Source organism: Meleagris gallopavo, chromosome 8, assembly GCF_905368555.1.
Source record: "Meleagris gallopavo chromosome 8, MGAL_WU_HG_1.1, whole genome shotgun sequence".
Lineage (NCBI taxonomy): Eukaryota > Metazoa > Chordata > Aves > Galliformes > Phasianidae > Meleagris > Meleagris gallopavo.
The window spans coordinates 9582800-9608851 of NC_139411.1; the positions used below are offsets into that span (position 1 = coordinate 9582800).

General features: G+C 35.1%; 1 protein-coding gene across 5 annotated transcripts in view; it reads right to left on the reverse strand.

Annotated features, from left to right (window-relative positions):
• Positions 1–26052, reverse strand: part of CTNNA3 (catenin alpha 3) — a 422209-nt gene that overhangs the window by 111652 nt on the left and 284505 nt on the right. For 4 of the 5 annotated variants that reach the window (XM_031554365.2, XM_085230255.1, XM_085230252.1 and 1 more), the window contains 2 exons: positions 23829–23921; positions 10213–10369 (listed from right to left, as the gene is read on the reverse strand). In XM_031554365.2, coding sequence (XP_031410225.2) covers positions 10213–10369; positions 23829–23921 — 250 coding nt within the window. The remainder of the gene's footprint in view (positions 1–10212; positions 10370–23828; positions 23922–26052) is intronic. The other variant, XM_085230251.1, reaches the window with a different exon arrangement.

A 26052-nucleotide genomic window follows, 5' to 3' on the forward strand; every position in this document is an offset into this window, starting at 1 on the left:
TCACGCAATACAATCCCCACAAGCCTTTGCTCGGTCTTTTGTAATCCATTTGCCCCTTCTGAAGACAGAGCTGCTTAGAAAGTTGATGAATTAAAGCAGATAGAAACTACCAAGAAAAAAAAAAATTATTTTCAATGCTAGGAAAGTAGAGATTCAATTTTCCTTACCACTTGCTTTGCCAAAAGAGAAGAGCTGAAGCCTGCAGTTTTATTCCCTTAGCTGAAAAATGACTTGGCCCTAAACAGGGCATAAGTAAACCTGTTTTCTGCCCTTCTATGGCTAGGAAATAGAACATTTATTGTTTTCTTTCTAAATTCCACATCCAAAATCCAAATATATCCAAAATATTACATAACTTCATGAAAAACTCTCTTAAAACAAGTTTTTAATAAGTCAAAGAATCCTTAAGTCTAAAAAATGCCAAAAGCAATGTTTTCTGAATATTGGCTTATGTGAAAGATTTAATTTGTGCCAAGAATTACACAGTTTTTCATTCAGCTCCATTCTTACAGATACTGTCTTTTGAACAGTCAACTAGCTAGATTACTGATAAACATTCAAAGCACAGATGTTACAAATCAATGCACAGCCAATACCCTAGTTAATAGTTTCAGTGCAGATGCCACAGATAAACAATTGGTAATCTTTTTAGTTTGGACCAAGTAGCTTTAAAGGAAATCTGCACATATTAAAGAATACTCAAAGTTAGTCTTTGAATCAACTGAAGGATTTGGTCAATTTATCACACCAGAAAGCATAAATTTCCCTTGTGGGTGAAAAAAAAAAATCTAATGTAAAAACGTAGCACTCATTTTGTTCTGCCAGGAGACTTTGGTACTGCCTGCTTTACAATGTGCGTAACATAGCAGACCATGTTATGTTAAATGGCAACCATTTCAGTTGTGCCAATAAAATATTTTTAAATGGTAATGGCAACCTGTCACTTCTTGATAATGATTCAGGTGAAAACACTGACTTTACAATAATAATCTCCTGCTGTACTAAACATCAGACAAGCATGTATTAATTTGTTTTACATAATAGCCAACACATAGAATACATTTTACCAGATGTAAAATAATTAAATGGCAAGGTATGAACTGGGGTACAAGAATCAAATGTTCCTGCAGAAATGAGTAATTCTAAGTTTTCACAAATTTGTACTTTTTTCCTGACGACAGCATTAATGCACATTCATTTTCTGATTGTAGCCTTGTCTATTAGTTACTAACTTTCCAAGTACCAAACCTGCAAACAAGAAAACCTAGCTTGTCACTAAATCAGCTAGTTCCCTAAAATGTAAGCTTAAGGACCATCTACCACATAATACAACTACTGTAGCACACTTTTCCATTCTCTAATGGCGTAAGCTACAGTTCATACAGGCTCTCTGCGTAAGGCTGTACAACACAATTAAAAAGTAAAAAAACATTAAAAAAAAGTGATACTGGCAAATGGTTTCAAAATTGTGAAGCAACAAAACTAACTGACAAAGAGAAATAACATATTTTAAAAGGCTAGTAATTCAGAATTTTAAAAACTGGAACGGATTAATACTTTTTGTCTTTTACAGTGACCAGTAACTGACAGATCAAAAATACAAATGAGTACCCAAGGTGTGCTTAGCACCAGATTTGCAGCTCCAAAGAAAATCATGAGAAATTTTAAAGGAGTAAGAAAAGTCTTCCTGGCCCATCAACTTATTCTACAAAACCTCCTTTGTCATACAATCTAAGCATATCATCAAAAATAAATTCAATTTGTTAGTAATCAACAATATGAAAAGGCTTTCATATTCCATGTGAATGTTCACATAAAATGAAAATCACTTCAATGGTAATGCCTTATGTATTTTACCAAATTCCCCACCATCATTTATCAACACACTAGAGAACTGGTTGATCAAAATACAACAGAAAAATCTATCAGGTATCAGTTTACTAGTTAGTGGTCACATGAAATACAATAACAAAAAGAAATCTGCAATAAAGATCTACTTTTGCCTCTATGCTCTTCCTTCCTTCTTTTCCTTGAATCATATCCCTCTAGTTAAATTACTCTGAATAGCAAATCTGACTTTAATATCCTACCTTCCATAAATGAAGTTTATATTGTATTGAGATATTTATACCGTGTAATAGTGAGTGTTTATATTTTCCAGTGCAACTTATATGAATCCTGACCTGGCCATTTCTTTTCTAATTACTAGTATTTCTTAGGGACACTAACATCCCACCACATCCAGTATGTAACCATGATACCTGTTCTCAATGGTGCTGTTTTGGGTTTCTCATTTTGTTGTTTATTTTTCTTCTATTTTCTTTCCTTTTCAGGGTAGGGGAGCATATATTAAAAAAAGAGAACTGAATGAAAAAAATATTTTACATCTGGAAAAGGCCATATTTTGGAGGCACATACACAAAGAGATCATGAAGGCTGTTGCTCAAAGATGCACACATAGTGTAAAATAGTAAAATGCACCCTCAAAAAGTGTTATGTGCATGCATGCATGCATTAAAAATTTATCCTGGCATTCCAATTAATCAAGAGCACAATTTCTACACTTATAGTAAGACCGTAGTCAGAAATAAGGTCAAGAAAACTGTAAAACAAATTTATCTGTTACTGTATTGTAACTCTAGAGAAAATGCAGAAATGTCAGCGCACTGAGGAGGAACAGTCTTTGTGTCTTACTATTGCAGTCTTGTTCCAAAGTAATGTAATCACTAGTTCAATATATTACACACAAAAGAGGGCCACGTTGTTGGTTGTTTCTCTCTAGTTTTCGTTTTGTGATTTCTATTAAAAGAAAAAAAATCCTTTTCTTGTTGGTTTTTTTTTGGTTGTTTTTGGTTGTTTTTTTTTTTTTTTTTTTTGGAACGGAGAGGGGTTGGTTTTTTTCTGTCTGTTTTTATGACATCATGTGTCACTATCTGGGACTAAATTAAAAAAAAACTTTTACACTCAATAACAACAGAAGTTTGGACACACAAGTCAGACTTCAGACTTTATATAATCTACAAATTCAACTGGGAACTTCTGTCTGTTTTGCACTCAGGGTTGTTTTGTTTGTTTTTTTTTGTTTGTTTGTTTTTTTCCATGACACGCTGAGGTTTCCCAGCTTTAAGGAAAATAAAAGCGTGTCTTATCCCGTTGATGGACATTCTAAAGAGCATGCTCCCCTCTACTCAACAGAGAAAAACTCATTAGTATCTTACTGCTTGTTATTAAAGGGAGCCTTAGCAGAGTGCATCCTATTCAGCAATACATTTTTTCTTAGTTTGTGAGCTTCTGTATGTGTTTTGTAAAGTTTCTTTTTGAAAAACAACAACAAAGAAATAGCCAGTGGTTTGATATGCTACACACTAGCCTAGCTAACTGTCTTTCAGTAGCAAAGGCGCAGCTCATAGGTTTCAGAACTATAACACTACTATGACCTGAGATCTACTATTTTAAATAAAAGATTTTGTATTATGTCCTGGAAACAAGAAAGTCCAGTATTGTGAACCACTCTAACTTCATCACTTTTAACTCTTAGTGTAACTGACTGAAAATCTTTCATTTGGTTGTGCTTAGTTGAATATCTTTTTTTCCTAATACTCCTGTACATTTCCAGTAGTTCTCATTGAAAAAAAAAATCTTCCTTCAAAGCTGCATAGAAACATTAAAAGCTACTGTCACAGTTGCAGCTCAAAAGGTATTAGTAACCAACTTGTTAGGAAATAAGCATACAAAAAATTAATCTCAAATTGTATCAAATTCATCACATCTTACACCATGCTCCAAAGACTGACTGAAAATCTGAATTCGGACAGATCAAACATGAATTTAATTCCAAATGCATCATACCTAAAAATTCTGGCAGTTGGCAGAGGTTGTGATAAGAAATGAATCTTGCAGATATGTATAGGTCTCAGCACAATCTCAGTGAAATTCAGTAAAATGTGAGCGGGAACTTAATCTAGAAACTGAAATTCCACACTAAATAATTCAAACAACTGAGTCCAATGCAGAACTGCACTATCTTGCCACTTAGTCCTGCCTACTTCCTGGGTAATTTTGCATATCTTCTCATTTACTCCTGCCCTCTGAAGAGCTACAAGAAGTTCATGACTCAGACATCATATAACATCAGTAATAGGTACAGAAAATTTTGAATTAGGAAATGCACATTACACGTGGCAGACTTCCACAGTGCAACACTTGCCAAAACAGGTTCCTAATATCAGGATGTGATTCTACTTGGTGCCTAGGTTATGGAATACTTAAATACGTGATCCCTACTAATGCATCAATTATCTAAAACGTGCCACATCATTACACTGTTTGCCCTTGAATCTAAGCAATCAGTGTTGCAAGAGTAATTTGCATTTATGTTGGTGTATGGTACCTACTGCTTGATGAATATTTATGGAGATCAACCAGTGGATGGAACCACAGTGCACCACCAGTGGGTGGTATGTTTCAGCAGTGATGACACCAACAATGGATCAGCTCAATTGGCGCAGAGTTTTATGATTGTGGCATGCAAGCTTCTGTTCATCACTGGCAAAAATGCATAGCTAATGGTGATGACTATGTTGAAAACAGTTTTAAGACTGAGAATTTTCTCTATCAGATAGTGATACTGTACTACTTGCATATGTTGTAGTTTCTATGGAAATAAATAGAAGCATTACTTTTACAGTAAGCTTTTGTACACCAAAGGGAGGTAGAAAGCAACACTAAATTTTTAATTAAAACAAAATGGATACAATGAGTAGCAACAAGCTACCAGGAACAGTATATTAAACCAAGATTTTTTAGGAAATTTAAATACAAGTAGTTGAACTACAAGTTGTAGTATTAATTTCTATCAACATTGATAACACCATCTTTTAAATTGCTTGGTAGGGAGCAGGGGAAAGAAATCTTCGTATGTCTTGATTGGGCAAACTGGTACCGTGAACAGGGAGCATGTATGCATAGCATAGGTAATTCATATCTGTCTTGAAGCATTTCACAATTAGGTCGAACAAACTTGAGATACGTGGAATTGAAACAAATTGTACAACCTACCTTCTGTTTCAGCACTGTTTCTCCTTATGGAAGTGCATACATCTCTACATAGGTTTCTTACAGGCTTACTCTTTCATGGCATGGTATGTTATTTTGCTAGGGCAGATGCCAAGACGACAGCACGAAAATGCCAAGAAGTCACCATGAAAACATTATATTTAGTCCTAAGGGTCTGAACAGCATTTTATTTTTTTATTTTTATCTCCAGTGACATGCTGTAAATCTACAATTAATAATTTTTGCAATGCATTTATCTATGAACTTGCAACACAGTAATACAGTGAACCAGAACTTAGAACTGTTGATGGAAGACTAATTATATCACGAGAGATAAGCAAGCCAGAAATCTGATTCATTATTCCATTATTCCTGGTCCAAGCATATGCTGTATGTTTTTGCAGTTTGAGTGACTTCAACAGTCTAGCTTGTTATCTTAATGACTAACTACCAAAGTAATTTGAAACATGAGCCTGATCAAGATCAAAAATTCAATGCTAAGGGTACTTGCAGGTTGAATCTTGGCCTTGCAATTCATTGCATTTGAGCACTATTAAGCAAGTGTTTTTGTTTTTGTTTTTAACATAATAGAAGTTATAACAGGGTCACAGGGTTAAAAAAAAAAAGGTAATGACAAGTTTTGCAATAAACAAAACCACAGACACCTTAGATCACTTGATCTAAAGTCTTGACTGAATGAGAACTTTTCAGAATCCAAGAAATGGGCATTATAAATATTTGCTTTGCAGATAATAAAAAGAGCATTCTCTGCTCTCTCTCTTCAAAAAAGTAAATTTCTTAAGAAAATTCAGATAAACTTTTCAGTTCCTTGACAAAAGGTAACATGATTGCAGTTTACACAACAGTTACCAAAACTGTTACCAGTTAACAAAGGGTTTCTCTTTCCTCCAGAAAAAAAAAAAGAAACCTGCATTTCCACAGTAAACTACATCCTTAAACCCAAACTTTTGCAAAAAGACAGGGGAATTTTTTTTTTCCCTGTTTGTTTTTGCTACTGCTACTGAGGAAGATTTACTGACACCAAATAAAAACTACATCACATTTTTTTGCTACTGTATTCACTTAGTTCATGTTCTTGTTTGAGCCATAAGGCCACGTAAAATTTGTATCAGTTGGTCATAAAGATTAATATCCACATTTTTTCTTACTCTAATAAGCTATCCATAACTGATAGGCAGACAGCAATTCTCCTAAGAACATCTACCAATAATGGTATTATTATTTATCACATTTCATATTTGCAACAACATGTTTTTACAGAACTCATTAGCTCTTGTTTTCCTTTAAAAAGAGTACACATTCATTTAATTTGGCTATTTGCAATCAGACCTCTTCCTACCTTGTAAGAGAACTAATATCATCTGTCTCTGAAGCATTGTTTTTTCTTTAACCTGAGTTATGACATAAATAAATAGAACAAGACTGAAACAGATTAAAAAAAAAAAACAATTTCATGAAGATAGGTGAATCAGAAAATAAGACACCAATCTACTTGGAAAAATAAGAACAGCATAATTAGTACATACAGTAACAGTTAATTATTAGTACCTTTCTTTTCCCCTCCATTTTCAAATGCTCACAATTCCCTTCAGCCTTTTTATCTGCGACATGTTACTGTCTCTTCCCTGTGCTACATCAGAAAAGGACACTTATCACAGGAGCATGAGAGAGTTTTTCAGTACCTTTTGTTTCAACAACCCCACAACTGGCTCATGGAGAGTAATGAGGAGGCCTTTTTGCATGACTTGATTATTCTCCATCTTTTTAGATATACTACTCCTAATTCCATTTATTTTTAAAGACAACAAAACAACATATTAGATCAGTGAAACAGAAACTATTCCAGTTACTGCTGAGCTCTGCACAAAGTTTTAGCAATGCCTTTAATAGGAGCTACATTATACTTTTAAGATGTGTATAGCAGAAACACACCTAGAAGTGTTCAATTTACCCTTCCAAATCATCAGTAAACCACAAAACTGATTAATAACACTGTTTTATAAATAAGTTGCAAACCAAGCCTCAGGTAACGCTGTGTGAGAAGGAGATACGTAACATGAACCACAAAATATATGTTCCCAACTCTTACCAGGTTTGGAAAGTATGTTTTTCAATCTGGAAGAAAAATCTGACCAATCAATCAACCAGAGATGCACATTAAAACAAACTCTTAAGCTGCCAAACTGATGTAAGATTTATAAACTTGAATTACCCAGAATTACTAGGGAAAGTATGTTCTCAGTGTTTACAGAAAAAAATGTATTATGTTTTTGTACTAAAGATCTACCATGAGAAGACTAACCACTTCCCTTGCCTGGAAGAAACAATCACATTCAGCCATTAAAACCAACTACATACATCTGATACTCTGAGAAAGCACAGTATCAACTGTTCAATAAATCACATTATTTGAAAAACAGTTTTCTTCCAATACAATTGTGTTAGCATTCACTGTAGAAAAAATTCTTAGAGAAAAAAAAAAAAAGGTCCATTATCAATCCAATTTTGTATTCCTCTGACATTAAAAAACAAAACAAAACAAAACCACTCAACCAGTATTATCCCTTTGAATGGCTTCAGTAGAAAGGGACCTCAATCATCCAGTTCCAACCTCCTTCCTTCAGGCATGGCTGGCAATTACTAGATCATGAACTGGATCAGGCTGCCCAGAGCAGCCATCCAGCCTGGCCTTGAACACACCTCCAGGTACGGGGCATCCACAACTTCTCTGGGAAGCCTGTTTCACCATCTCACAACCCCCCCGGTAAAAAAATTCCTCCTAACACCTAACCTAAATCTCCCCTCATTTAGTTTAAAAGCATTCTTCCTTGTCCTGTCACCACCTATCCATGTAGAAAGTCGATTTTCCTCTTGTTTTTAAGCTCCCTTAAAGTACTGGAAGGCCCTTATTTTACTGAGTGACTTAATCATTCATTGTAATTAGTCTAAATAAACAGCTCTATGCACTAAAAAAAAAATCTTCTCAAAGGAAATAAATGACACTGTCATAAGCAAACATCTACTTAGCATTCACTTAAGTGAAAACATGAAATGACAATGTACAAAAACATCCTCACAAAGCTTACAGAAGATGTTTTACACATGATTTAAAGTATATGGATGTTCAGTTCTTTGGACCTCGTGATACACAGGCCTACACAACACTGCTACTTAAGTTACAGCTTCTGCTTTTGTGAACTGTGAAACACTGAATCACTCCACTATACTCAAGTAATGTAGAACAGATCAAAAATTTATGGGTTTACTCTGAAACAAGTAATTGTCCACCGATGGATATATTTTTGTCCAAATGCTAATGTACTTTCTAACATTACTCTTCAAACCAAGGAAATCATAAAAAATATCTGAACTTTGATATTTAAATGGATTACACCTGCGTAGTCAAAAAGAAATGTTTAATTTGATGAATTTGAATGAAGAATTTTAAAACATAGGGTATTTCATAGTAGGTAGAAATTTTAGGATTCGATTTATTATTAATTGAGCAAATTGATCTCTTTCCTCACTTTAGTAATGGTTCTGGTATCACTTACAGAAATTTCAGATTTGCAACCTCCTGGACTGTATAAGCAAAAGGAGGGTATGTAATCAGCAGCTATTAAATGCAATCTCAGGTTATGTTTTTTGTACTAAGATGCTTAGATACCATTTAGGACAGGACATCAACAAATAATCAATTCACAGTATTTCTCAGGAAATTCTTCTACATTCAGACCTAAATCACTTGGTTAGGTATACTAACCAACCAGTGTAAAGCAAGGAGAAGATCTGTATCCAACAACAGGCAAACTCAGAAGGAGCCTGAAGAGCCATCTCTGCTTATGGTTTTTGCACCATCTCAATCAATGTTTCAATCACAAGAGAAATACCATCTGCTGCTTAGCTAAGGGGATTCCAATCCAGCAGTTTCAAGTTAACACAGTAAAGATGGTGTTTTTGAAAATACACAGGAACACACAGGTAAACTTTAGAACAATCAGTATAAAAGGTATGATTAGTTTGGGTAGGTTTGTTTGTTTGTTTTTGTTTTTGGACAGAAGTGCATTTTCATTTTTAATGAACAATTAATGACTTGGGAAAATGAACTTAGTTCAGATTTCACCTGCAATGGTTTCAAACTATGGACACCTGCAGAACTGCTCACGTTCTGCACTACTGCATGAACCATATAATCCTAATAAATGGAATTCAGCTCTATGTACTTGTAAAGAGTAGAATGGACAAACATATGGCACATCAGCCATAAGGAAAAACAAAATTTAAACCACATTTTATGAAGATGATAAAAGTTGCTTTCCTGCCCATATTACTCTAAAAGAAGTCTAGTTTTGCTCATTGAAGTGCAGGAATGAGAATAGGGGTTTAGTAGTTCCTGTTTCAATGCTGAAGACATACTACTTCAGAAAATAATATCATTAAAGGTCTCTTCACTGAATAAATTTTGAAGTATATTCCTCTTGACAACTACATAGAACTAACATTTCTGGAAATACTGCAATGCACCTGTTTCGATTATAAGGTGTTTTTAAATGTATCAACATGAGAAAGTAACCCATGTGATTTCTAACTTCTATGTCTATCACAGAAATTACTGTAGAACTAAGTTTTACTTACTTACATAAGTAAGTAAATACACATACAGAAAAACTCTGGATGACTGGAAGCTTGGTACCTGCACAACTCAAGGAAAAACCAAACCATTGAAACTGATTCAGTGCCATTTTCTTCTCCCTTCGGAACTCAAAAATCATCCATCAATTCATTAAGTGTCCCAACGAAAGCTTCTATATCACACTGATATGTACTTCCTTTCACAAAAAAAGACTTCATACAGCACAGAGGATTTTAAAAGTTAGAAGCAGATGAAACCGTAAGATTGGATAAATGCATCCATTCAAATACAGCAATTTGCTTCACACACATACAGTTTCTTCAAATGACTTCTACACTGTACAGAGTAGAAACACTTATCATGCTGGGACACTTAAAGCATACAGTAGGCTTCACAAAGCCTTAAACAAACTGATCTTGCTGGTTTCCAGTTGAAAAATGACTCTTCTATGAAAAGTTTTTGAAGCACATAGAATAATAATCTGATTTTAATAGCTATCATACCTGATACAGCAAGGAAATCATCAATACTTGTTATGTCATCCACCGCTTCAGTAAGAACATGGATGTGATTCTCCCATATGCTCCTATACATCTCCATGTTGTTTTTTACAACTTGACTTTTTGGTCTTGCAGAAAGAGCTAAAGCTGCATTAATAACCTGTGCAAAACAAACAAAAAAAAACAGGCAACATAACTAAATAATTATGTACTTTGAAACAAAGTTTTCTTAAAGTTAATAATGCAGAGCAGCATTTATGTTATTCCAACTCTTGTTTTGCTCACTGCCAAACTATTATCTGTTAGGTGTTGCCAAAGCTAACTTCCTTTTTAGCTTCATGAAATACAAAGAGCCTACTATGGAGTATTTTCACTAAAACAGATATTATCAGTTTTTATCACGTAAAAGCATGTTGCTGGGTCAAGAGATATATAATCAATGGCAAGGAAATAACATGTAGGAAATCTATATGAAGGTAGCATCATTCTGCTATTTCTAAATCAGTTAGGCTTAAAAGCAGTAGATATGTTCACAATTAAGAGGGTAGATTCCATCTCTCCTAGAAGGAACTTAACATTAGACAAAATACTAGATCGTTAAGTTACTACTTCATTAGATATCACTTAGATCAGTTAATTAGCTATATGGCTTTTTTTTTAATGTGGCTTTTTATTGATGTTACAACCAAAGACGTTATATAACTCAAACTGTATTATTTATTGAGGGAAGTGGTTGAAATGCTATTTAAAGCAAAGAATAGAAAGAATCAAAACAACATGCCACACTAATCCTCAGTGCTGACAGTACATATTCATGAAACAGTTCAAGTATCATGCCACTGTAACAACTCCATTATACCGAAGAGTAAGAACTAGGAAATTTCTCATCCTTAATTCAAATGATGCTTCTTTATACTATTACCAATCCTCTTGACTCTGTTTGGAATTTTAAACTAAATGTGTAATCAGTTTTAATTGGTTGGTTTGTTTTGTTCTTTTTGTTTGTTTGTTTTGTTGTCTTTGTTTTTTTACCTTTTACACAATTAGTAAAATTTAAGTAATTAGAAATTTTAGTAATATTCATGCTCTCGTAACAGAAGAACATCTATAGGCCTTCAGAATAAAACTGCTAGAATTGAATCTTTTACTAACAGCTCTGGTAGAGAAGAATAGACCATCTTATTATTACTTTGCCAGATAGCTGGAGAAGGAAGAGGGTACGTAATGAAGAAAGGAAAAAGATTTCTTCACCAAGAGCACAAATGTTAAAAAAAAAAATAATCCAAAAAAAACAAGACCAGTATAAAAGCATCCTACTCTTCAGCAGGAAAATCAAATTTGCATCAAGAATAACAAACTTAGAATTGGAACCAGCTGGATAGATAGCAGCAAAAAAAATTTCACATTTACATTACACAAGCCAATAGAAGCAAGTCTATCATGCCAACTGATCACAAAATAGAAAATACTAACAGAGAAAAGAACAGTCTGAGAAGCATAAACAGAAACAATATCTGAAAAATCATGAGGGCAAGTGTTCTGCTCTACTTTTGAGTATTCGTCTTTTAATATCTCATCCATTTTGGAGAACCATACTTCTAAAAAAACACAAATTGTTTCTCTCCCATTCAAGAGAGAACAGCATGAATTATTATTATCATAGATCTAAAAAAAACAGATCTGTGAGAGAACTTAGAAAAAAAGAAAAGTCACTTTTCAGGAAAAGCTGAAGACAGAGAGCAGCTGTACAGATTAAATGAAAATCAAATTGTGATGGGAAAAAAAGCAACCACCAAAAAAGACACACAAAAAAGAACTCACCACAGCAGCAAAAAGTCAAATCAACCAAACATTATCCATATTGAACTGGCAAAAAGCTCTTCACTTACCTAAACTTCTCTAACATAAAACCAAGAACTTGTTTTAGATTACAGTAACAAGTACACTAATTGCTCAACTAAGGAAGACTAAATTAACATTTAATCTGCTGCATATAAAATAGCACCAACATAGTATAACTTATCAACATACTAAAATGATTTACTACGTATTTTCATAAAACAGGAATTTAATCATCACAAAGGTGCTACTTAATTATTAATAATGTAATATATACACTTAAACATTGTTTAATTTAAACACTGGTTGTCTTCCAAAATGCAAGGAGAACCCTTACCACTTTGGTTTACTACCAATTAGCAGCATCTAGCACAAAATTATCTTCTCATTTAGAAAACAAAGGATATGTAAGCTTATGTTTAAAGCTATGAAATACACCAAGTAAAGCTCAATTTGTCATGCTCATTTTTTAGATTACTAATACCTAAATTACTTAAATTAGACTTTCAACTCTTTAGACAATTAATTTTCTCTTAATATTTATATCATTGCACCATGCAGATAGCCTTATATAACACACTGTTAAGTTCCCAAATAAAAAAATTTAGGAAAGAACCAAATTATCAAGTTAATACTGATAAATGCAAAAAGTAAATGCTAGGGAGAAAAGCTCTCAACAGTTGAGCAATTAGAATCTGACAATAGTGGGTCTTCTTTTCTAAGCTGCACAGCCTGTGTTTTAAATATCTGATTAAAATCATCACTTGCTGTGCATCTATGATATGATGGAATAGTCTTAAAACAAATCAAAAGCATCTCAAAATCCACAATCACCAGCTACAGGTTAAGATGTTTGCTTACAAAACAAAAGAAGAAAAAAAAAAATACAGCTCACGAACTACACCACATACATTTAAAGACAAGTTTCATTGAAGACTGACACAATCTACTTAAAACAAAGCCACTGACTTTTAAAATAATAGATGTGACAAGCCCACGACAAGTGTCTGACAAAGCACTGCTCTAGTTGGATGCAGAATGGACTTAAACTGATGACTCTTTTTCCCTTCCTAACTAAAATGGGGTTTATGCTAAACATGCAATTGTCCGCCTTGTTTTCAGACATCTCTTCAACCTATTCCCCTTGCCATGTATCACACAATCTTATTTTATCCATACTCCAGATCTGCAAAACCTGCAGAAACATCATTTAGCAGCTATATCATTTAGCAGCAGATCTGCCCTAGTGATACAATCCCACCCCTAAAAACAGGTGCACTCATGAAAACCATCATCCAATTCCCCACTCAATTATACTTTTTAAATGAAATTATCAGTAAACATACTCTGCTAAAATACTTAACGTGTGGAACGTAACTTTTTTTTTTTTTTTTTGAGTTTTTATGCAAATTTCTCTTCTCCAATAAAATCTAAAAAGAAACATGGTAAATCCCAGAGAGATGAGAAGTCTTCCCAAAATGAATGTCAAGTACAGGTTGGATCACTGCAAAATCATGGATCATTTTATTTCTAACATTTGAAAAAATTGGGAAAAAACAAATATTTGAAAAATAACAATAGCACAGCAATGCTGACCTGAATAAAAAGATCAGTCATTTCTACTCTATCAGAATGCATTAAAAGAGACCTTGAAAGGCCTATTCAAAGACAACAGCAAAGGTGCTTATATTCTAGGCATAAGCTGACAATCATTGCAGCCCCTTTGCTCACATTCCCATATGCACTGTTCATTTGCAGCATAATTTCTTTGGGAATATAAGGTCTTTCCCTGCAGATGTTTATTTATGCTCTGACAGCCAATTGCTTCTGGCTTCTCAAGTCAACAGACTGCTCAAACTGCTGAAGGCTTCAATTTCCATATACCTATATTGCTTCTACTACAGGCTCTGCAAGCATGTACTATTTTTTGCAAAGAAGTTGGGAATTTAAGAGGTTATTAGTGCTCATTTTTATAAACATAAGTATCCAGCATTTTTCTGTTATTGTTTTTCCTCTGTGTATAACCTTTGACACTAAACAATGTACTTTGAATAAATACTTCAAAGTAGGCAGTAACACATTATGACAAAGCCATCCTCAACTGACATATGGTTTTACCAGTAGTTCAAATTACTTTCTCTGTTTATTGAAACAAATACTTAAAATGAAAAAGATACAACCACACAGAGTTTTTAAAAGGTTCAGATCAGCTTTTCAGTTATGTTGTTACCATACCTCTCAGTATTTGTATTGATGGAATCAACCACTTATGATTTCTATTCAATTAGAGGTGATAAAATATAATAAAAGCAAAGTTAAACTTTTATTTCTAACCTGTAAGAAATTGCACCCTATGGTAATTACAAGTGACTTGGGTAAGACAGTAATGAAAAAACCCTGTACATGTACAAAGGAATACACAAACTAAAGAAGGAAAGGACCTGCACTGAAATCCTCTGTCTTTTACTCTCTGTATCAACAGTGAGTACTTTCAGTTCCTAACCACCATTCTACCCAGTGCAGAAAAGAGGCATAAGGTGTTCTTCTCAATGCCTCATTTTAATTTCCTGACATGAAAAATCAAGAAGGAAAATGAGAAAGAAAACATGATGACTAAAGACTTGCACTCAGATCATGTTTTTAGTGCTTCACGAGTACCACCTCTATGGTAGCGCTTATCGCATCCTGCAGATCCTCACAGAAACTTTCTGTGTATGCAGGGAGCGTAAAAAAAAAACAGTCTCCTGTTTTATGGCCAAACCTGTTCACTCATTCCCTTCCCTGTGAAATGGGGGAATAGACACACACACAAAAAAAAAAAAAAAAAAAGCCCACAGAACTCATGGCTTGAGACAAAACTTTTTACTGGGATAAAGAAAAATAGTTATGACTGTGTGTGCATGCACATAACAAATGATGCACAAGCAAATGCTCACCACCTGCCAAACCAAGAATATATAAAGCAGGTTTATATATAAACCATGGAAGAGTTGATCCTGCATTGGTAGAAAAAAAGAAGAGGAAATGTGGAATACGTGATCTTTAAATGCTCACTGAAGGCTTCCTTTCTTTAACCTTAGTGAAGTATCTGCACTCCTGAGAAACCTATTTCAGCTGCTAAGAAGATTATTGCAGGGTTCAAAGCAGACTAGTAAAAAATGAGAAATAAGGTGGCACTGAATTTAGGTTATTGAACAAAGATCCTAACATAATTCTGAGACAAGTAAAAATGAAAATTGAAGAGGCGTTTTCGTTATTTCAGTTTGAAATATTACAAAAGTGCAAAAGTACTGAAAATGCAGGTAAGTATTCATCATCCATATTTAGGTGTGTACTTTGGGGGTTTTTTGAATGCCTTTTCTTGGACCACATAACTGATTGTCAGACTGTCACAAACTTTGTGTTTATCACTGCGCAAATGTAATGTATAAAAGCCACTTGCAGATCATGTTACCTCTCTTTGCCTTTTTCAATGACATTTTAGCATTTTGGCTTCCAAGAACAAATTATTTCAACACAGACTGGTATTCATTTGCTGCCTTGAAGTTGATGCTACTTCTATGGAAACCATTTTAAACTATAATTAAAAAACCTGGAAGCTCATCAGAAACATGAATTGGCCAAATTTCTAAGATTTACCTCTCCACACATCTCTAGGTTAGACACTTCTCTGAAAAACATGCTATTATTCCCAAAACTCATTGAAGTCTGCCCCTGTACAGGTGATGGAAAGGGAAGGTGGGTGTGAAGAAAGGAAAATTTGTGTCTACTTTGCTTTGAAAACTTGTACAGAAGACACTACAAACTGCCAAAAGCTTGGTCCTTAGCTGCAACTTACACATCATATGTGCACATACAAGAATGTAGACCACATAGTCCTAACCCCAGCCATGCTACAGATATACTGAACTTGTCTCTACCCCATTCACTTTCTACTGTAGTATTAATAGACGTGAAAAACTTAAAAAAAAAAAAAAAACCTACAAATAAAATGAAAAACAAACAAAAAAAGCCACCAAGTATACTAAGTTAGGTTTCCTCAGAGATAGTTGCAATGTTGCCTGAACACTGACAAACACATTCCTCTACTGCTGCACCAGAACTTGCCAGATTTGGAGCATCCATCTGTTGTTCCCTGCAAACAATACTGTTAGCTGCCTCAAAGGTGCTGAAACACCCATGAGGATCCCCATCACACACACAATAATGCTGGAAAGCATCCCAAAACTCAGGAAGCAGCAGACAGCAATGCTGTACTCAATATCAAGAAACAAACTTATTGCAAATGGAACCATACATGATCAGTGTGCTTTCAGTTTCTTGTTTCAATAAGAGTAAAATGTTCCCAACTCTGCTATTTACACTTCTCTATTACCTCATTCTACAACTATACATATTCTCAGCTCTTTATTGCTGTCCTCCCCTATTTTCCAAAAAACCATGTGAAAATAAATCTCTTAACAAAGGTATTATTATGCTGTCATGTACTACTCTACGCTTTCTTACTCTATCACTCCCCTCCCCAGACTCAGCATATATATATATTTTTTTTTATTTCAGGTTTCTAACAATGGAGTTTTACTGCCTTTCTTCTTTCCCTAGGATTCTGCTGCAATACTGCCAGCAACAAAACATGGCATCTTGAGAAAACTTACTAAATCACAATAAATGATGATGCTGAATAAAGAAAGAAATACTATTCCAGGAAAAAAGCTTTCAAGTTTTAAAGGTGCAGGGAAAAATAATTTCTTTACAGAACATTCATAGTGTTTTTGTGCAGCATGCATCTAGAACATATACTCTCCAACAGCTTTAAAAAACTTCCTCATTCCTTTGGCTTCCCAATACCTGCAGCAACCACAGGTAGAGCAATCATAAGAGAATAAAACAGAACAACTTCTGCAGTGCTAAGAAAGATGAGGCCATTCAGCATGTGTAAGTGATATTTTTATTTATATTACAATCTGAGAATTTGTGGAGGATTCTCTTCTTACACAACAGAAACTGGAAGATGAAAGTTAAGACAGAAAACCTGTGGGCATTTTGCAATAAATTATTCTCTAAGTACTATCATAAAAGAACCAAGCAGTTATTTCCAATGTGAGATTTTCAAGGGAATTTGAGAATCATAATTTAATTTTTATTTTCCTTTAAACTGATGATGGGCAAAGTTCAAACCAAAGCAAATATTCAGGTAAGCCTATTTGCATTAGAACATAAAGCATTAGGCCTTCCAATACATTCTGCTGGCCCACAGCATTAGGATTCTATGCTACCCTAGCCAGTTAAAAAAGTCACAAGCTTTACCGTCTTTTTAAAACGACAAACTTCAATCTCCACAAACAGGAAAAACAGCCTACAACTACTAGTGCCAATAACTATGCCAGAGGAAATGAGAAAGGTTCATATACTCATACAACAAACTGTATCAGACAACTGACTTGAATGAAAACTAACCTTCCTGCTCCCTTCCAAACTTAATTCTCAGTGACCTGATGCATACAGCTGAATGCTACTTTGGTCACAAAGGAAGGAAGAGGAAATCACACCTTGAGAGTAGGCAGGGACTGAATCTCTAGCAGCACAGGAGATGTACACCAGATTAAACTGCTTGTGAAGCAAAGGTGTAAAAGAAGGAATTAAATACAGGAGCATTCAAGCAGACTATCATAGTAAGGTTAATGAGATTTCTTTGATTAACGAGAATTTTTTCATTAACTTCAGCAGCACTGTGCATGACACAGGGAAAAGCTACATGCAAAATGCATTACTTCACCGAAATATCTGTGCTTTACTTTCAGAAATATTAAGTCATGATATGTACTTTAATTAATCTCTTGATTCAAAGACTGGAGAAGGTACATAAAAAGATGCCTGACACTGTTAGAGATACTAACATCTGTTTTATCTCTTTTAAAGCAGATGGTAGACAACTCACTGATTTATCACATTCCTGATCTAGTGGTTGGCAATCCTGCCCATGGCAGACACTTGGAACTAGATGATCTTTGAGTTCCCTTTCAACCCAAGCCATTCTATGATTCTGCGATTCCCCTATTCCTTCTGCCCTTACACAAAACTGCTGTGTGCATACAAAATGGTGTTAAGACAGATAAAAGCAGATGCAACAGAGCTTGTTCAAACAAAATGATGAAACAAATCATGGTTATGAAAGTGATACTGGCAAACTGTTTTTATGATACTTATAAAAAGCTTCTTCAGTATCCCCCATTTTATGAACAAAGAACAAAATGAATGATTGATTTTCTCTGATAAAAAAGCAAATATATAGGAAATCTAGATTGTCAGTTTCAAAAATCCATACCATCGCAACTAAACTACAATATCTGAAAAGGAATAACACATCAAAAGAATGCTGCCCACTTATTAGCTATGAAGTCTCATTTTCACCACGGAAAATTTTCAGGCTTGTTCAATGAAATACAGACTTTTCAGAAAATAATTTAGAATCAAACAATATGCACCAATCTGTGTCAACCCGGAAGAGCTTAACAATTTCAATGTAAATCAAAATATAACTCAAAGGGAAAAATAAAATCCCCTGTTGATTTTTGTGAGGGAAAGAACACTGATAAAACATTTAGTTTTGAGAAAATATTTATAGGGTATTCACATTAAGAGCTTAAGCAAAATATAACAAAGAAAAAGTTATGATCATAATTTTAAGAAAGCATACAGAGACCAAGTAGGTCCTTCTTGGACTTTAGAGTTTTAACTGAATATTTGTCCACAAGGCACACTGCTGCAACTGTGAGGCTGCTCAAAGCTTTCATTCTACATTGTACAGAACCACAGTGTAATCAGTGAAGATGACAACACAAATGTCTGTAGAAGATATCTAGAGCACCAGCCACAGACTCAAAAAACACCCTAGTAAACTCCTGATGCCACTGTGTTTCTGAAAGGAATAAACAAAATTTCAAATGACCCCAGAAACATGTAAAAGGTTCATGGCTGCCCGCTTCAGAGACAGGAAAGAAAGCACCACAGCTGTGCTGAAATTACCAAAACTCAAAGAGAAAAGGGCTGCAAGGTCTGGTTTCTCCTAAGAACCATGGTAGTTGTTTTTTTGTTTTATTTTGGTGAGATTTTTTTTTTTCCCCCACATTCTCCTCACTGTGGGTACATAGATTAATAAAGAAGCAGTTCTGTAATCCCTGAATACCGCAAATGAGTTCCAGACAGTCCAACTAACATTGAAAAACAGATATATCACACTGGGATAAACAAACGTACAATGCTGAAGATGATAATGTCAGATCTGTATATGAATGGCTTAGAAACCTGAGGCACATAAATATGTTCCACGGATCAACTCATTATCTTGTTCAACAGAACTGGAGGACTTTCAAATCAGAGAGCTGCGCTGACCACACGAGGTTTAACATGAACAACTACCAAATTCTGCACCTTGGAAGGAGCAACTGGCTATACGTACAGTCTGGGGGATGAAACACAAGAGAGCAGCTCTGCTGAAAGAGATCTGGGGGTCTTGGTTGACAGTAAGCTCAACAGCAAGTCAACAGTGTACCCCAGCCGCCAGAAAGACCAGCTGTCCCCTGGAGCGCAAACACAGCACTGCTAGCCAGCTGAGGAAGTGACTGTCCTGCTGTACACTGGTACAGCCTCACCTTGAGTACTGGGGTAGTTTTGGGCACCACCATACAAAAAAGACATAATACTATAGGAAGTGTCCAAAGGAGGGCTACAAAGATGATGAACAGTCTAGAGAAGAAGATGTATGAGAAGTAACTGAAGTCCCTTGGTTTATCCAGCTCAAAGTAGAGGACACTGAGAAGAAACCTCATTGTGGCCTATGGCTTCCTTATGAGAGGGAGTGGAAGGGCAGGCACTGATCTCTCTCAGGTGACCAGAGATAGAACTGAAGGGAATGGCATGGAGTTGCAACAGAGGCTGGATATCAGGAAAAGATCCATCACCTGAGGGTAGCTGGGCAAGGGAAACTATCACAGCATCAAGCTTGCCATAGTTCAAGAGGCATCTGGACAATGCTCTCAAACATATGGTCTGATTTTTGGGTGATGCTGTGTTGAGCCAAGAGTTGGATTTGATGATCCTTAAGGGTCCCTTCCAACTTGGATGTTCTATGATTCAGAGATCATCCAGTCCAACTGCCTGACCACTTTAGAGATAAACAGAACTTAAAGCACGTTATTAAGGGCATTATCCAAATGACTCTTGACCACTGGCAAGAAAAGGGCATCAGCCACCTTTCTAGGAAGCCTGTTCCAGAGTTAAACCATCATCGCAGGAAATAATTTTCTTCTTAATGTCCAGTCTGATTCTCCTCTGGTGCAACCTTGTGCCATTCCCGAACATCCTGCCATCAGTTCCCAGGGAAGAGAGACTGGCACCTCCTCTTTGCTTCTCCTCATCAGGAAGTTGTAAAGAGCAAGGACATCACCTCTCAGCCTCTTCTCCAGAATAAACAACCCAAACGTCCTCAGCATTTCCTCATATGACAGCTCTTTTACCACTTTTTCTTTTTGCCACCTTCTGGATAATTACAAAGGCTCTAAACTCCTTTAAGATCCAGAGCTTGTACTTTTCAAGGTGAGGCCACATCAGTGCCTACTACTAAGGAAGAATCATCTCTTTTGAAAGCTGGCTATGCTGTAGTTAAGGTACCTCAAAATGCAGTTTGCCCTCTGGGCTGTCAGTGCCTGTAGCTGACTCATGTTGAGCCTGCTGTCAACCAACACCACCTGACTGCTCTTCATAAGACTCCTCAGCATTACAGAACAGAAGGAACTGAAAAGGAAATTGATCTAGCTTGCTTGCTCCGTTTTTTTCTTGGTAGCTGTTCTTTAAAAACTGACATATTGGGAAAAGTGAACAATGTCAGAAGACTACCTTAAAGAAATAAGAAAAAAGGGTCCCAATAATTACATAGAAGCCCGGACAAATAACAGGCTAAATTATCATTACACTCAAAAATACACGTTTCTTTTCCACAGACTTCTTACCCTAGCTCCTCCTTTTGTTAGCCTAGCTTGCTGGACATACTTGTTGAGCCACGTGTAAGCTGACCAGACTGAATATGAGATAAATGTAAAAATCAATGGTATTTCAGAAAGACAAACTGGAACCCTTGTCTACTTATTTCTGATGTCCTACATTTAGTAAATTTTTCCATCTCTATATCCAACAGGTTTACCATCTATTGCTTATCTTGGCCTCTACCATGAGACAAACAGAGGATCAAGAAACTTCCTCCAATACATCTCTTCAGCGAAACATGAAAGGAACAAACCCAAATCCTAGACTAGAAAGTAACTGTAATTTTGAAACTTTTCTGTTCAAAAATATAATTGTTTGCTTGCTTTTGTAGACTCTTTTCATTTTCTTTCTAACAGATTTGATGAGATCACAAATTTGTTTGCATATCAGGAAGGCAACATTTCCTCCAGTGCTTGCCAATTTTCTGTCTACCTTTTCACCAGTGCTATGGCATCATGGGAAATTTTGATGCTCAAATCTAAAGATTCCATGGTGTCTTCTGCAGGTGTTATTTGGTGGGGGGAGTTGAGTATTTTTTCTTTTTCGGGGGGGGGGGGGGGGGGGGGGGGGCTGGGAGAGGAGGAGGGAAGGGGGCATGTTTGCTTGAGGGAGGACGGTTTGTTTTGATTTTCATTCAACATTTCTTGACTTTAATCCAAACAACTTGGCTCCCTTCTGGCAGTATATTTTTTCTGAGCACTGATAGTTTTTGGTTTTTTTACTCTATAGATTTAAGAATACTGGGGATTTCTGCATGCAAATTTCTCCTATTTCAAACTCTAATTGATATGCTCTGCAGGGATCTTCAGAAATAATTGTTTTCCAGTGGAGAATTTTTTAATGATATAGCATAATATGATTTACTGTGAAAATGCAGAACTTACTCTGCTGTTCTTACTTTGGTAAAATACCAATTGCATTCACAGGGAATGATTCTTATCTGAGAAAGCAGCAAATGCTCCACAATGAACACACCATTAATAGTAATACAATCTTTTCACATGCATACAGCATTCTTCATTTAGATCAACTTATAATCATCAACTAATTCATCCCTGAAATGAATTTAAAAGGTTTTTAAAAGGTAAAAAAAATAAAAAAACAAAAACAAAAACAACAAAAAAAAGAAACAAAAAGACATACACCATGCCAATAGGAAAATGAAGCAAAACAAAAACAATAAATTTCTATTTTACTACAGAAAATTAAATTGTAGCAATTTAAATGGCCAGAAGAAAAAAGTAGTCCTCAAGTCAAAATAAGCTTTTATAGTTTCCGCTACTACATGTGATACTGATAATTCCAAGTTTTTAAAAAACAAAAACAAACAAAAAAAAATTTAAAAAAACTAAACACTACAACTGGATGCATAATAACATATTGTAAAGGTTCACTTGTACCCTTGGAGAAATAAAGCCGCTGGAAGAAGCTGTTAACGAATTCTTCTTACAGGCTAATAATCCTACAAAACCAGTAACATAATAAAGCAAATAAGCCATTTAACACAGTGATATATAAAAACACTGAAATGCTACAAAGTTATAAAAATAGACATTTAAACAATAATTCCTTTCAGGGAGTGCAGTGGTAGAATAAGGGGTAATTACTTTAAAGAAGGTAAATTTAGATTAGACTTAAGTAACCAATTCTGTACGATGAGAGCAGTGAGCCACTATAAAAGGTTGCTCAGAGAAGTTGTGGAAGCCCCATCCCCGGGAGTGCTCAGTGCCAACAGGACTTCAGGCAACCTCATCTAGTGGAAGGTATCCCTGCCCATAGCATGGGTGGTTGGAACTGGATGGTCCTCAAACTCAAACCTTTCTATGATTCGATGATAAGACAAAACACTTTCAGGGTATCACACTTACATATGTAAATTCCTTTTTCTCATGTCTTGTCTTTTACTCAGTGGGTATAAAATGGACTCCTCAAGCTTGTAATTGAACGTACTGTTAATACTTGTTCTTCACCTTCTATTTCAACTATATTTGGCATTCAAGCACAGAAAAGGATAAGAATATTTTGGTCACCGTGTGAACTGTAGTGCTCTTCAAAGAACTAATGATCTTGAAATTATGTTGCCTCAAGGCTGAAACAACTTGTGTCAGATTCACACAAATCATCTCTGCTCCAAACAGAATTATGTAATTGCATAAGTGTTACATGTCTGTAATTCTGAACATGAGAAACACAGAATGAATACACTTTCTGTAAGTAAAGTACCAATAAAGTATCTGCAGCTATACTATTTCTTACTCATCTGCTTCATACAAAAGTTCAAGCTTTTGGTTGGTGATAATCAGAATTAATACCAGAACATTCACATACACACAAAATAAAGAAAGCTGCAATAGCATTTCAAGTTCAGTCAAAATATACTGTGCTTTGTAAAAGTAAAGACACTCCTGATTTGTCTATCATGGTAGGCTATTCATTCAGTCAGGTTTAATTTCTGAAACAAAACAGCATGTTTCTTAAATTGCGATTCCCACAATTCCTTAAGACTCCCAATCAATAGGCTATACACAATTCCTGTGTTAACCACTAAGAAATAGCAAAAGGATTAACTAAGTACATGCCCTTCATTTGTTATTCAGTTTTCATTTAACTACACTAACCACTGTGAGAATTGAATGTGAATGTTAGAATGAAGTAGCATAACTAAACATCTATGTTGTGTAACAAAACACTGTGCATGCTCAGTGCATCATAATGGGAATTAATTGAAAAAGTCATACCTGTGGGCACAAAGTCTCTATGTGATTAGCTGCCATTTGGACAATTTTCATTCCATCTTCATTTGTTGACAACGAACAAGCAAGATTAGCAACCTTAAATAAACAAATAGTTTTGTAAGTAGGTATTCATCCCCATGCTATCAAACTTAGCAAAGGCATCTCTGCAAGGAAGACTTCATTACTTGGGGAAATTGATTTGTCCAACAACATATCTGAACAAGAGAACTCCGGAGAAAAAAAAGGGAGCTGTGGAAAAGGGGGCTAGTGACAAGGAATCTCATGACCTCTCACCAGTTCAAGTTCACCATGTAATACCTGCAGTATAATATTTACATAAGTAAATTTCAAATTAGGATTCTATGGCTTCTTAAATCCCTTGTGGTTGCTTTGTTACTTGTCCGAGCCTTTGAAATCATATATACAGTTATGTTTTTTTTTTTAAACTTACTTATTTTTAAGATCGAGTCAGATTTGCCATTATTTGATACAATGAAATAGAGTGATTATACCCTGTGTCATACATAGATCATTAATTAGCTGTAGAATTACCTAACAAAATAGTCATGTCAGTACAATTTATATCGAGAATATATAAGAAAACATGAAATATATGCAAGTTCTGGTTTATCTTCTGTTTTACTAAATGCTATGGAGATACAGCTTCTTTTATTAAAAAAAAAAAAAAAAAAGCCTTCCTACAAGGTTACACAACTCAACAATTTTGCAAAGATGAAGGAAAAAGAGCACACTCTCACTTAAGTTAATTGCAGCTCAACAGCAAACCATTGTAATGGGTTGGTTTGACAAAGGCACGAAGTGTCTTTGGGACACCAAGACCCAGTTTTCATCGTGCTGAAACCATGTAAAGCCCTTACATAAATTACTACGCTTTCATAGCTTTGATAATCCTTAGCTGTATTTACACAAATGCATCACTCTTACGTTAATGTAGATCAAGAACTGCTTGAGAAATAGTCCTCTGTAGTGCTGTAGCTAACAGCACAGATACAAAACAAATACGCATACTTAATCCGTAATTATTCACAAGTCATGAAATGAACTGCATGGCCCAGGTGCTGAACAATAAAAAAATATATATTCATTTATCAGCATTTTAATGGACTTTCCAACAAAGAATAATTTAATAATGTTCTGTTATCAGAATTTTCTATTTGCTTAATTGATATAAATCATTAAAAAGAATCTGTTATTCCAAGGACAAGTAAATTACTCTTCCCTTCCAAAATTCTGAAGAGAATGAGGGGTAGAATGCATGGCCTTCCACACACAGCTGTGTCTTCTCAGAAATAATTTATGAACTTTTTCCTGTTATTCCAACAATTAATTGGTTCCTCATCTGAGTAACATAAAAACAGTTTTAGGATTGAAGAATTTTAGTTTTCATAGTTGCAATGAAACTGTACTCTTATTTTAGACAATTGCATTAGTATTTTTTAAATACAATATAATATTTGAGAAAAACTGTTCCTATTCTCAATCTTCTCCTCACAAATCTTAGTTTTATGTGTATCTTAGTAATGGTCTAATCCAGTATTCCAAAAGCACAAGCAGCAAATGAAGGCTACAAGCATTGGGAACTAGCCATTTTATGACTAAGACAAACATAAGACTATGTTGTTTATACCAAAAGTCTTTCAAAAATCAAGACAGTTTTTAAAAAAGTAGTAGTCAGTCACTATATTATAATACATTAACTGTGTTACAACATTTCAGCACGGTTTTAGGAATACATATCACATTGCCATCCCAACAGTGAATTTATCTCCTTGCTTTCATTTTACTTGACATAAGGAAATCTTTCACTGCCATTCAGATAAAATTTTCATCTACTTATGATGTCATCAGCCAACATTATAAACAGGAAGCATTACTTTCAGAGCAGCCCTCACATATATCTTATGTGTAAGTAATAGAGCTCACTGTCATCTTCAGTAGCTGATTAAATCAACAGCTATTCCACCTAAAAGACAATCCAGATAACAGTGAATCATTATCATGGTCTCATAAGTACACTAACTCTTAAGTCATTTCCCTCACTATGTCCTGAAGAGATCTCTTTGCTACTACAAACTAAAACATAAAAATCAAGTTGATTAGTTATATAAGGGCTGCTCCAAAAGTAATGCTTCCTATTTTGTCACGTTGGCCCACGATGTCAGAGGCAGACGTTGTTTTTACGGTAGTAGAGGTTGAACTTCCTGAC